Source organism: Athene noctua, chromosome 1 (assembly GCF_965140245.1).
Source record: "Athene noctua chromosome 1, bAthNoc1.hap1.1, whole genome shotgun sequence".
NCBI lineage: Eukaryota > Metazoa > Chordata > Aves > Strigiformes > Strigidae > Athene > Athene noctua.
In genome coordinates, this window is record NC_134037.1 from 218813767 (window position 1) to 218827736 (window position 13970).

Sequence of the window (13970 nt, forward strand, 5' to 3'; positions counted from 1 at the left end):
AAAGTCTGACTTGCAAAACTAGCTTGCATAGCAGCCTGTTTATATTATGTGAGCATAAAACATTTAAGACTTGGCCAGGTTTTCAACTGTATCTATGCGTTCTGAGTGTTTTGTGCCCTACATTACTGGTACAATTGGCAGAGAGCCAAATCCTAACCAGTTTCTTAGTCTGCCCTGTTTATTTCTGTTTATGTGTGGCAAATTTGTCTTTTTTTTTTTTTTTTTTTTCTCTCAGCCTATTGAATATATTGTATTATTGTTAATTAATTCAGTGCAATTCATTGTTAGCTTCTGGGCAACTTTTATAAGTTTTCTACTTATTAGGGGTAGGAATTAGAGGTGATTAAGATACCATTTCCATGTAAAAAGTGCTTTATAGTGGTCAGTGAATAGCTCCTAATGCATTCTTAAGAGTGGGTTACTTCATACCTTTCCTGAAGGACCTAAATCTGCAGATATCTTAAAAGCTGTTAATACAGGACAAGCAATGTTGATGCAGGAGGCTTGTTAATATACAAAATACATAGAGAGGATTACAGAATATTTCTTTTTATATTAAAATTTAAAAACTATGGCTTCATTATACCATTACTATTCAGGTGTAACATAAGTAAATGAAGGTATCGCTTCTACTTTTAAGTACCCAAGATATGCAGTTTTTCCCAAGTACCTGCTGTAGCAGTAAATGTGAATCATGAGTCTTTTGTCTTAGTTTATTGCACAAAACAGCAATCCTTCAAAGACTAACACTATATCAAACCATACAGTGGAGGGCGAAAAAAGATTAATTATTTATTTTTAATAGGAGTATGCTAAAATTGCCTGCAGCAAGACACACCCCTGTGGTCATCCATGTGGAGGCGTTAAGAACGAAGAGCACTGTTTGCCGTGCTTGCATGGCTGTGATAAGAACGCTGCAACTCTTAAACAAGATGCTGATGACATGTGCATGATCTGCTTTACTGAAGCACTTTCAGCAGCACCAGCTATTCAGGTGTTTTGTTTGTTTGGTTTTTTTTATTCCCCCCCTCTTTTAAGGGATTAATCTTATGGTTGTAATGCTAAATGTGGAAGGAGTTAAAATATAAAGTCCTTCAAATTATACCCTTAAAAATTTCAAAACAGGCACTGGAGCGATACGTTACTGAAAAAGCTTTCTTTTTGTCTGGCATTACTGCTATTCCAAGAAATAAGGTGGTATCCATTTAGTTTGCCCTGTCTGCTTTATTAAAATATATGGTATTTAATCAATGAGAAAAGCAACTGAGGTAATTAATGGATATACTTCATATACATTTCATATATCCAGTAGTGGTTTTGGACTGGAAAGGTTATTTTAACAACGATTTTATATTCTTTCTCTTTATTAAGAAGAAAATAGGGGTCTTCTAGGACCCCTATCTAGGATACTTATTTTGGAATTAATATAGGTTTTCAGTTAAAAGCAAATAACTACTTATCTTTTAGTGGTTAATGTAACTTCAGCGTTCACTTACATGTATTCTTTTCTAAAGCTGGACTGCAGCCACGTTTTCCATTTGCAATGCTGTCAACGAGTACTAGAAAACAGATGGCTTGGGCCAAGGATAACTTTTGGGTTTATGTCCTGTCCTATTTGCAAGGTAAATGAGCTATGTGTTTACTGCCTAGGTCAAACAAGTTGCTTAATACTGCCTTTGCTTTTGGTTTTGGTTTTGGGGTTTTTTTAAATATTGCCTGTTACAATACGAATTACTTACGTGTTACTTGTTTCCTTAATTTCTCATGTCACTAAAAAAAGAATATCATTGATGCATCTTTTCACCTTCCCCTACTGTTCCCTGAAGTAAGGGTCCTCTTAAAAGAAAGCATAAGGGAGACATTATCTTAATGCTGTTCTATTCTTAGCACCATTAGCTTATAAATTCCCCATATTTGGGGACAGTGGGGAGGGGAATAAGTAATTAATGCACATTATCTGAAGCGAGAAACTTGGCTTCTCTATTACACTAACCCCTTTCAAAGCTGCTTTGCTTTTCAGTATGAGGACAGAGCTGAAGGATGTATGTACTTAGTTCAGCTTAAATTCCTAAAAAGTCCTCTTGTACTCTACAAAATCGTAATTGCTCTAAGCAAAAGCATATGTTAGCTTCTGGGAAGGAGAGCACCTTAACACCCTAGGAATATGAAATTTGTGAATGGTCAGCCATTCTGCATGCTGTGTTTCTTCTCTCGTGCTGTACTTTGGTAATTTATGGCAATAGCTTGTGATCATTTGATAAAGACCTGGCATAGAGGACTGTCAGTCATTATTCTTAATTGCTGAGCAGTAAGTCAAAAAGGACCAAAATTAAGAGAAAATATAATATCAGAATATTCCTATGCTTTGGTGAATATTTCAGGTACCCTTTACCATCCCTCTGTGCTTGTTACAAGTCTGTTGTAAGTGCTGATTTCATATAACAAAATGCCATCTAAAAAGCATCCCTGGCTACTATCTTTGCAGCAAACAAAGTATATACTGTATCAGCCATTTCTTGAAATGTCCATTGCCTGAGCTCTTAGGTTTTTATGACATCCGTTACCCCATTTGTGTTTGACTGTAATACAAATTATCACAGCTCTTGTAATAAAGATGCAAGATGTTTTAATCATTTTTTTTTTTAAATTTCAGAACAAAATCAATCATACAGTATTAAAGGATTTGCTTGATCCAATCAAAGAACTCTATGAAGATGTAAGGAGAAAAGCATTAATGAGATTGGAGTATGAAGGGTTGCACAAGAGCGAGGCCATCACAACCCCAGGTGTTAGATTTTACAATGACCCAGCTGGCTACGCTATGAACAGATACGCTTACTATGTTTGCTACAAGTGCAAAAAGGTATGACAATGAGTACTTTCTCAAATTAGATGTATGTTCTAGTTTCAAAAGTAATTTCTTAAAGAGTGGAAGTATGGAGTAGGAAAGCAGGAAAATAAATTTTTGGTAAATCATAATTTAAAAGAAGTGTTGAACAAATTAGATGTACATAGTGTCTTACTTTGTAAAGCTCAGAAGTATCTACAGAGCGGTTCAGAAATCAAAAGCATACTGAGGTGATGGCCCTCTTAGAAGAATGTGTAGATGATACTGTGTCAGAACACCAACGATCCCTCTTCCAACTCATACTTTATGTGGCCATTAAATAGAATAAACATAAGCTTTATTCTCTGATATGGAGAGTTCCTCACTAAGATTCCACCTAAATACTACTTTTACTGAAGCTGGAGCTTGTTGCAACTGCAGTAAACTGATTTGGGGTCAGAAGTGTTAGAAGAATGAAAAAGGAGAGTAGAAAGAGGAAATGTGTGGTCTAGCCTGATGGACTCTGGGACATATGTGTATAGTTTTCTTCAGGTAGAGAATATGAAATTTATCCAGAATACAAAAATTGTATACAAAGAGCCCGGTTTCCCCACCAGCAGAGAAGAGACAAACATTCTTAATCTGTGGTTAGAGACTATAGTTAGAGAAATTTTGGATAACCAATGAATCCCCTCCCATTGCTTCTTTCATCTGAAGCTGATTTTAGTGCCCATCTTGACCAGCCCTTTTTCCTTGTTCCCTTAGGAATGAATGGAATAAAGCAGTCTCATGATAAGGTTTTCAAGGGAAACCCCAACATTTTGTTTAATGGAAGTGCACATTTTGGAAATAAGAGGAGAAAGGATTAACTTCCATATGCTAGAGAAGAGCAGTAATGAATCCCTCTAGCTTGTTACTACAGAGTTACTCAGTTTGTTTCTGTTCCTGCCTCCCATAGTTAATCACTTTTCACTCCGCATCCCTTAGCAATTAGCCTACTGCCTTTTTTACCTCCCTTACAAAAATGATTTCTTTTTTCATTTTACTGTATCTCGGGTTTAGTCCTGTCCCTGTTTTTCATTATGCGTTCCTTCCAGTATTTTGATACTCGGTATTTCAGTGTTTTTCTAACTGCCCTATTTTTCCTTCCTATCTCATTATTGCCTTTCATACTGTGTCTGTATGTCTGAACAACAACATTCAACTATGGAATTTCTAACTTACTTCCTTCCTCCAGCATCTGTTCACCCCAAACTACTACCTGATTCCCTGGCATACATTCCATAGGACTCTTCCTTTTCTTTTTTAGTCTGTAGATGTTAGGGGATGGTGGGCTTCTTAAATTTTTCCTTCATCATAGTTGCCTTAAGACCACTTTCCCTGTCCTTTTACAATTGTGGCAAAAAGGTGAGAACTGCTGAGAGCAAGAACTTTGTGCATTATCTAGTTAGTGAATAATATGGTCACAAAGGAAGCAAGGAAGTTACTTGTTGCCTCATCTCACTACTCGTGTGAAAACACTTTAGTATAAGAGGAAATTCATCAGTTGGCAGTCTTGGTCCATTTTTGTGCCCAGTGTGTCCTGGTAGAGTAAGATCAGAAAGTAGAATGAATTTGTAGAAAATAGAAAAATTCTAATTATAAGAGATCCCACATGAGCCTAAGAACTGACACTCCTTTTGGTTAGTAAAAAGCCCTCCTGGTAGAATCTTTCTCTGCTGACTGCAGCCTCGGTCCTGTCTTCCTTACACACTCTGTTCATAGAGCATCCAAATACTGTTTCACAAGCCGTACAGTCACTTGCATAAGCCAGAGTGCGTTGCACAATTTTTGGTCCTATTTATCCTGAGATCGAGAGACATTTGTCTTAGTACCTCAAAGACATGTATCTAGAGTCAGAGTTGAGAGTTAACAAAATAGTGGAGATGACAGTAATGACCCTTATTCATCATTTTTCCCTTACACATTGAATTTGTTAAAATAATAGTTGTTTCTGGTTTAATGTCCAGTCATTTCTATATGAAATTTAGGCATATTTTGGTGGTGAAGCTCGTTGTGATGCTGAGGCTGGACAAGGAGATGACTATGATCCAAGAGAGCTTATTTGTGGTGCATGCTCTGATGTTTCAAGGGCTCAGGTAAGTAAAGAACTTGTATTCATGGTTTTTATTTCATTATGAAGCTCTGAGTACCTGAGCTGTACAATAACTCACGGTACTTTGTAATTATGTGTATTGTGTAATATTAATATATGCTACAGAATGTAGAAATGTGTTCGGATTGTTACAGCATGGCTATTTCATTTATTGGTGCTTGTTTTCTTTTGTTTAGATGTGTCCCAAACACGGTACAGATTTCTTAGAATACAAATGCCGCTACTGCTGTTCAGTTGCTGTTTTTTTCTGTTTTGGGACAACGCATTTTTGCAATGCTTGCCATGATGATTTCCAAAGAATGACAAGCATCCCTAAAGAAGAACTCCCACACTGTCCTGCAGGTAGTATTTTTATAAAGCATTTCTGAATTCTGAGATTAGTAATTAGTTCTAATTGATATTCTTGCCAGTGATTTTGAGGAAAACCACAGGGTCGGTCATACAAATTTTAAATTCAGTACCTTGAATAATAATAGAATGGGTTTGTTCTATGCCTGCATTTGATTTTTTGCTTTTCTGGCAATAATACAGGCAATGTCATCACCCTGATCCTCTAAACTTTAGATAGTTTGATACAGAAAGGCATTCAAATTTACCTACACCAGTTCAGACTCCAGATGAGATTCCTGATATAGCCTTAGAATTATTTTTTTTACTGCAGAGTATAACTCTTGTTCATATTTACAGATTTTGCTTTTAGATTGTGCTAATTTCTTCCCCAGTATTAATGAGATTAAACTTATTTTGTGATTCTCCATATAAGCTTTTTGCCTTTTTTACCTTGAATTAGATTTATTTAAAATTGCACAGCAGTTTTACTTTTTTTTTTTAACACCAGTTCAACATTTGACATAACTGTTTTAAGGAGCTTACAGTTTTTGCTCATGTTTTGTCAAATCTAATTGGATGGCATTTTCTCTCTTGGCCTATTCAGCTTCTAAACTTCTCGCTTGAATTTACTGTGTGAAAGCACCTATCTGCTGTTTCTTAAGCCTTTTTTTTTTTTTGATGCATTCTAAGTTCATATTACAGACTATATTACCTTCACTTAGTTTGTGTTTTGAGGAAGTGTAATCTATGTTTATTTAGACTGAAGTCTCCAACCATTAATTGTTTTGTTTATTTTCCCCTTACTCTTAAATTCACTGTAGGTCCCAAAGGTAAACAACTTGAAGGAACAGAATGTCCACTTCATGTTGTCCATCCACCCACTGGTGAAGAGTTTGCTCTGGGTTGTGGGGTTTGCAGAAATGCTCACACTTTTTAGACTAGCATTTTTTTTAACCAGAGCAAAACAGGTGCCCTCATCCTTCAAGTGTCCTGAAAATAAAGTCCAGCTGGGATGAGGACGGGACCATTTCATAATCCAGGTAAAAGGAACAATTTACAGTGCAAGAAGGATGCCAAATACCATGTACATAATTCTTGCTGTGAGATATTGACATTTTTTTGAACCGAGACATCAAAACTTGTGAGGTGTTTGCATGTGGCCATTACAGTCATTGGCTAGGAAACATTGGACATTTACAAATAAATAATTGCTATTAAAGGATCTGTGTGTCTGTGGACTATGAATGATGCTGGCTTTCAGGAGAAAGAAAAAAAATATTGATTATTGTATACTGACTTTTTGTAATCTTGTACAATTGTAACGCATCACAAGTGGGGATGGGAAAGAGGAATATTCTGGTTTATTTCCTAGACTGTTACAAAAAAAAAAAAAATTGTGTTAGGAAGGCATAAATGTAACAAGTATCTTGCTGTATATAAAGGTATCAATGTTTGTCCTGTATAAGAATTATTAAATTACAACAGCAGTTTCATTTAAACTTCTGGGTTATGTTTGAGCCTGAAATTTTAATGAAGTGCAATACTGAGTGTGCCTCATATCTTGCAGCTGTAAACATAATGGAATGTACATGTCAATAAAGCCACTGTACATTTTTATACAGTGAAAGTCTAATGAATGTGTAAGTCTCCATTTTCAGAAATGTTTTTTAAAATGGGAGGGAGGAGGGGAGTGGTTCATATAATTATTTCAGCAGGTTCTTTTAAAAAGTAGGAAAGCTGATTGAGTAAACTGGTTGTTATGGAAGTACTTAAGACAAAGAGCACTGCTCAAATCTTTACAAGAAAAGCTGGATAAATGTACTAGCATTCATATGGAGTAGTGATTTCCATTACAATTTCCAGTAGTGCTTTAAAACACAAAAAAAGACTCCATTTTAAATTCCTTCTATCCATTATTAAGACTCTTCAGTAAAATATCACCCCCTCTTCTAGGACAAAGAGCCTTTTGCCATGAATCCCAACATGTTCATTAGTCCCAAGTCCTCTGCTCCTCTGTGGTGAAAAGCAATCTATAAATTCAAGTGAAGACATGAACAAGCTGCTCTCACAGTTAAGATATTGGTAGATGGCATCCCAATGAAACAGAGTACCTTGATCAGACTGGAACCATGGCATCCACCTCACCTAACTTCAGACATCTGTAATGTAGATGTCTGCCTGCTCTTTGTAACAGCTGGGGAAAAACACACCCCTCTGAAGTACGATTTATCTCATTCCCAGTAGCAACGTAGGGGGGTGGGAGATGTTGCAGGCACAGAGACAAAGGTTGTCAAACGTAGGGCTTGCACTAGACTTTCAAAGAAATACTCCACATCTTTTCTTTTTTTTAACAACTAACAGTTATCCAAACAATTAAACTTATGACAGTGAGGAATTCTAACTAGTTGATACCTGTTTAGTAAGAAATACATCAGGAGATAGGCTGCTTGGTAAGTTCTTGGAATATATTTGAAATAAATATGGTATATGAAGCAGAAAAAGCAACTAAAAGGCAGCTTTACTAGATTTTATTATGACTGAAAGGCAGTTTAGATGAAAACAACCATGAAATGACAACAGTCATGATTCTGAAAAGAGAGAGAATACAAGAAAGAAATTACATTCATTAAATTGACAGAAGTCTTAGGTAAGATCCTGTAGGAATCAAGTATTAAAAAAAAAAAAAAATCGGGGAATTGATGTTTTCTTTAGAACAGCCAACTATACTAAGATCACAGCCAGCAGCTATCCTAGTGCAAATAAATGATTGTACTTAGTACTTTTTACTAAGCTGTCAGCTTGGTCAAGTCAGGAATTATATATTTTTAAAAAATAAAAAGGAAACAAAACCATATTACTATGGATGGATATCAGGGGGGAGAGATTCAAGATAAAACTTAATTTGCAAGGACATAACAAGTAGGTAAGAGAGAGACAGGTCCTGTACCTGCAGATGAAGTCCTTCATTCCACAAAAAAATCACCAACAGTTTAAAATCATATTAAGCCCTCTGTTTGAATGTCCGGAGGAAGCTGATATGGTGGTTTTATTCAGTATCTTGAAGAGTCAAGATTCTTCCTATATCATACTTCACTTACAGAGAGTATGATTCACCTGTCCAAATTATGCCCATACTCTAGATGTTTACCTTGGACATAGTCATCTTCAGTGGGGAGGGGCAAGCACTTCTGGGATGTGGTTCGTTTCATCTCAAAATAAACCACAAGCCTCCTGAATAGCTCCGATGTAGATGACTACAATGTGCATTTATAAAGAGGTCATCACAACCTACTCTGAAGTCTGAAGCAGAAGCAGTGTTTTGGACCCAAGACACCACAACCTTGAGCACTACAGCAGATTTTTTTCTGAGAGGATGGCAAGATACAAAGAGTGAAAGGTCAAAGTCTGAGGTGTTTTTCCACGTTTGTGGCTCCATGTTTCCTGGTTAATGGGTTTTTTTCATAAACAGATCCTCGGTCTTTCTTCTGGCATAGGACTCACCAGATTCTGGTGGGTGAAGGGTAGACATTGCGGCCTGAGGTTTGATAGTTTGTGTTTTAATGTTGCCAGATGTTTGTTGGAGATCTACTATGGACCTTAAAAAGACTAAGTGACTTCACTTGAAAATATAAATTCCTTACTCAGTACTTGACAATCCTACACTTACAACCTGTGAACTTGTATTGGACACGTACAAGCGATTCCTGAATCGCTTCAGAATGGTAAATGTAGAATGAAAGATGCAGAATGATGTTCTAAGGACTCTTATACTTATCATACAAGAAATGTGCTGTAGGGTTATCAGAATTAATACATCTAGGAGTTGGGAGGTACTGCAGTAGATTTGAATTATACAGTGGTATTAAACCAGCAGTTAGAGTACAACAGGTGTACATAGGACAGAAGGTGGAAGAAAGCAGAGCCCGGTGTATTTATTAAGGATCTCCCTACCATACTAGTCAGACACATCTCCTTCAAACCCAGCCCCCTCCCCACTCTGCTTCTCATCTACCCTCAAAGCCTCAAGTCACTGTCACCCTGCTCTTCACCAAGACACTCAGGTGCTGATTTCTGTCCTCATCCACCACAGACAAGTCCTCTCTCTCCTTCCATTGCTTTCTGGCTGCTGTTTCTCCATGTTAGGAGCCTCTTCCCACGCGCCAGGAGCAGAGCTGCCGTGTGGAGGGGCAGCAGGAGGAGCAGCGCCCAAGTCAGGCTGGGCACTGCAGCTCTTCCTGGCTGACTGCATCCAGCCAAGGAGACACACAGCACAACCTGGAGCTGCCCAATCTGGCATACAGTGTATGCTGAACCATTTTAAAGCTAATGTAAGATGTTACAAAAAGTGAGAATAATTTTTTCCTGTGTAAATACCCAAAGAGGAACCTTATTTTAAAGTGTTAATAATGCGGGTGTCAACTAATACATAAAAGGCATTTACACCAGGGATTTCAGCACTTCTGTGTTCCCAGGTCACGGATTAGATGTCTGTAACAAACTTAATTCAGAGGGCATTTCGTTAGAAAACTCATCTTTCTAACTGTAAACTGACTTGATGAGGGGTCATGAAAAAAAAATACAAAAAGAAAACTTCTGCCCAACAAGGACATTGCAGAAAGACTAACTACAATGGAAGATTAATGCACATAATTTGAAGTGGTTTGTAGCAATACAGGTCCCTGCAGGTCTTAAGTTCTCAAAAAAGGAGTTAGCAGATGCATCTGAGGTGTCTGACCCACTATGCTTTTTAGGTTACTGAGGGTAGCACCATATTTACAAATTAATTCCATTTTTTAATTTTCCAGCCTTTTATTTTTTATTAGTATCAGTATTAATTTAGGAAATTGAGATTACAGCGGGGAAAGGACAGGATACGCTATGTTCAGTTTGTTAAGGAGACTGAGCCAGGGATAGGCAGTGTTAGGAAAATCACAGAATCGTCTAGGTTGGAAAAGACCTTGTAGATCATCCAGTCCAACTACTATGTTTCTCTCACACACAACTGACTGTCCCCAGTTACTACTCCAGGGAGATGGCACAGCTAAGCGTGAGCATCAGGCTCTCCCATGCATCATGGTTATGCTTCAGACACTCTGGCACTACACTGTCAGACATTCACGTCACATCTCCCCCCGCACCAGTCTACTGCTCGTTATGGCCAGATGCCAGGACAGGCCACTAATCAGATCAGTCCATGATAAGATTCCTGCATGTCCTTCCAGCAGTCTGGTGTGCTTTTCTGTCAGCTGTTGATCCACAGCCTGCGCAATTGAAATACTCAGTTCTTGTTTGCACTGTCCTGTTTGCCATGGCTCACCACACTCAGCTAATTCATACCGAACTCGGCTCCTGGCCAAGGTGAAGACGTAGTACTTCCACTTAGATCATGTACATCATTAGTTTACAAATAGCTTAAACGTTCACAGGTGTATCCACCCACTGAATACAAAATGAACAGTAAAAGTTAATAAGGCACAATTAACCAGTCGCCATCAGAGCCTGATCATCTTGGTCCTTATGAAATGGTTTTCATTAATCACATCATACTAAGTTAGATCATTGTTTCACCTGAACAGAGGCTAGCTAGGGAGCTACAGGACCACCCAGTCATTTGGGATAGAACTCAAACTTTGTAGGTTTTTGCCACAGCCCCCCTCCTTAACCCATGCCAGATATTGCGGGTGACTGAGAGTGCAAGTTGTACACCAGATGCCCGTGTTCCTCGGCCCAAGGCATACTGGAAGGGCTGTGCTATCACACTCCCTGCTCTCACTGCTGGGGTCCAGCAGTGATGAACTTGGGCTACCAAGCATTCCAGGTAGCAGGCTCTTCACCAGGTGTGCCTACATAGATGCAACCAAATACAGAACAAGCAGCTGATTACAATCAATAGCACAGCCAGTAGGTGCAACATGGCATGGCAAGTCATTGATAATCACCCAAAGATGTCCCCTGCCAACTAGCCACTGAGTTTTTTCAGGTAATGGCCACTGAGGGTCAATCAGGGTTGGGCCCTTTAGCCAAACTGCTCCCTTTCTGCATTAATCCCCCATGCAGCTACCTGCTTGTAGCTTGGCTTCTAGTGCTGTAGCTATTTACATGAGTGAGCACCATTCCTTCCTATGGGAGGAGCAGCCTCCTTGGGGATGGACAAAGTGATTTCAATATCTTTAGCCCATGTTAGCTCTCGGCTAGTATTTCCACCTCCTCTTTTGTTCATTCAGCAATATTCCCTTCCTGAGACAGCATGATGTGGCTTTGTGTACATCCTCCCCTGCAGAGTTTATCCTTTTTGCTTGGTCAGCTGCCCTGGAAAGGATTCCCACTGGACCCAGCCACACTCCTAGGTCTCTCCTGTGCCATCCATTCCATCTGAGCAGCCTTAGAAGGGAAAAATAGCATTAAACACACTGGCACAGACGGGAAGTACATACTCCACTGTGGCCACGTATGCAGCACTGTCATGTCACTTAGAGCTGTACCACACTGCTCAGGCTGTTTGGTATGATGGGCAGGGTATGGTCCACTAGCAGTAATTTGCCATCCTAATGCAGATTCCTAACAAGATTTAGAAACATGACTGGTGAACCTGAATAACCCTTTCAAAGCATGTGCCTGGAGGCAGGTCATATCAGTGGGACAATCTCAAAATGGCTGCCACAGGGGACGCCATTTCTACCCAAGCCAAATCTGATCTCCAGTAAATATCAGCCCTTATTGCCTGATGGCCCTGATAACCCTAAAACCCTGACAAAAAGGACATTAAAGAAGAAATCAATGTCCAGAAGGGCAGGGGGGGAGATGGCTGTATCTCAGCAAAGGCTGAAGTAGACCAAGAGCGGCCAAGGAGCCTTCCCTCGGGTGGGCTTGAGCGAGATCACCCTGGGAGATCTGTGCTGACTGCTGACAATGTCTATTTCACTACTGTTGTGGTGGTTTGACCTTGGCTAAATGCCAGGTCCCCACCAAGTCACTCTATCACTTCCCCCCCCTTCCCCTTGTTTTCTCAACAGGGCAAAGAGGGGAAAGAAAGTGAAATAGAGCAACCCTTGTGGGTAAAACAAAAGCAGTTTTAATATAAGCAAAGTGAAGCAAAGGTCTGCACACGGAAGAGAAAAAAAAAAAAACAGATTTTTTCCCTACTTCCCATGAAGAGGCAATGTCGGGCCTTCTCAGGATCAGGGCTCCCATACGAGGAGTGGTTGCTTCGGAGGACCAAGGGTGACCCCACCCCCTTCCTCCTTTCTCCCAGCTTTATCCTGAGCAGACGTCATATGGTCTGGAATGTCCCTTTGGTCAGTTTGGGTCAGCTGTCCTGGTTGTGTCCCATCCCAAGATCTCGCCCATCCTGTCCCACTGGGGGTAAAAAAAATCAGAAAGAGCCTTAGTGCTGTGTAAGCACTGCTCAGCAGTAGCCACAACACCAGGTGCTACCAACACCCAGCCAGCTCCAACATGAAACACAGCACCGTGAGGGCTGCTGTAGGGGAAAACCAATTCCAGCTCAGCCAGACCCAGTAAAACAATTGTGGGCCTGTTCCCTCGAGGTAGCCAGCAAGGTGCCCTTGCCCAAAGGGAGCGCGAGTGGCACCCTGGGCAGCACTGGGGAAAGCCTTGATGGCAGCTGGAGGGAGGTGACCCTTCCCTCTGCTCAGCGCTGGTGAGGCCATGCCTGCAGTGCTGTGCCCAGGCCTGGCCTCCCTGGACGAGAGAGACACGGGCACCCTGGGGAAAGCCCCTCAGTGCCCCACACACTCCCCCAGCACGACCAGATCATAAGGTCCTGCTGTGTTGACCCGGCAAGGGCCCCAGTGCCTGCCGGGACGGTGCTGTGCCAGCACAGAGTCGCAGTGGGGTCTCGCCCAGCAGCACTGCAGAGCATCAGGACCCCTCGGAAGACTCTCTCGGGCCGTCAGAGCACGGCCCTGAGCCCCACCGGAGTGTGCAAAGCGAGGCCTCTCGTGTCCTCGGCGGGATGGGCCAGCTGAACTGCTGCCGTGGCTCCAGGTGAGCTCCCCCCGCGATCTGGGGACACGCCGGCACAGCCGGGCCCCGCAGCAGCCACCTTGCTCACGCCCGATGCCGTCTGCCCTGCAGGGTCTACCCTTACCCCGAGCAGCACTGCGAGCCTGTCCCGGGGTCACCCGAGCTGCTGCTCCGCCAGCGCGTGCGGGTGACCCAGGGCCGCACGAAGAAGAAGAGGGACCTCCTCCTCTCCAGGGACACCCTGGTCATCGCCAAGTCCAAGTAAGACTCGCAGAGCCCCGCTGCCTTTCCTCCCAAGCCCCGGCCCCGGCACCAGGGCAGGGACAGCCAAGGAGCAGCCCCAGGCCCCCGGCACCCTGGTGCTGGAGGCACCCATGGCCCTGCCCGTGGCAGGTGGACGGTAGAGGGGAGCCACTGGGCTCGGCCAGCTCCAGGTCACTCCCTGCCACCCCTCTCCGCAGACGTGGCAGCGCCCCGCGCCCACAGCACTGCCTGGCCCTGGGCCAGCTGCAGGTGCTGAGCAGCAGGATAGGGGAGGCCGGTGATGGCCCCAAGGAGCAGGAAGACAAGACCACCAACTCCCTTGTCCTCGTCTGGCCCTTCGGCTCGTGCGTCGTGACCTTCCAGTGAGTCTCGGTGCCACATCCCACAGCAGGACTGGGCAGCACCTCT

The 13970-nt window shown here is 41.8% G+C and overlaps 1 protein-coding gene across 16 annotated transcripts in view; it reads left to right on the forward strand.

Annotated features, from left to right (window-relative positions):
* Positions 1 to 6534, forward strand: part of MYCBP2 (MYC binding protein 2) — a 205505-nt gene extending 198971 nt beyond the window's left edge. For all 16 annotated transcript variants that reach the window (XM_074911767.1, XM_074911899.1, XM_074911776.1 and 13 more), the window contains 6 exons: positions 806 to 994; positions 1515 to 1622; positions 2654 to 2863; positions 4858 to 4965; positions 5159 to 5324; positions 6134 to 6534. In XM_074911767.1, the coding sequence (XP_074767868.1) occupies positions 806 to 994; positions 1515 to 1622; positions 2654 to 2863; positions 4858 to 4965; positions 5159 to 5324; positions 6134 to 6249 (897 nt within the window). In that variant the 3' untranslated portion in view covers positions 6250 to 6534. The remainder of the gene's footprint in view (positions 1 to 805; positions 995 to 1514; positions 1623 to 2653; positions 2864 to 4857; positions 4966 to 5158; positions 5325 to 6133) is intronic.
* Positions 6535 to 13970: the final 7436 nt, after the last annotated feature.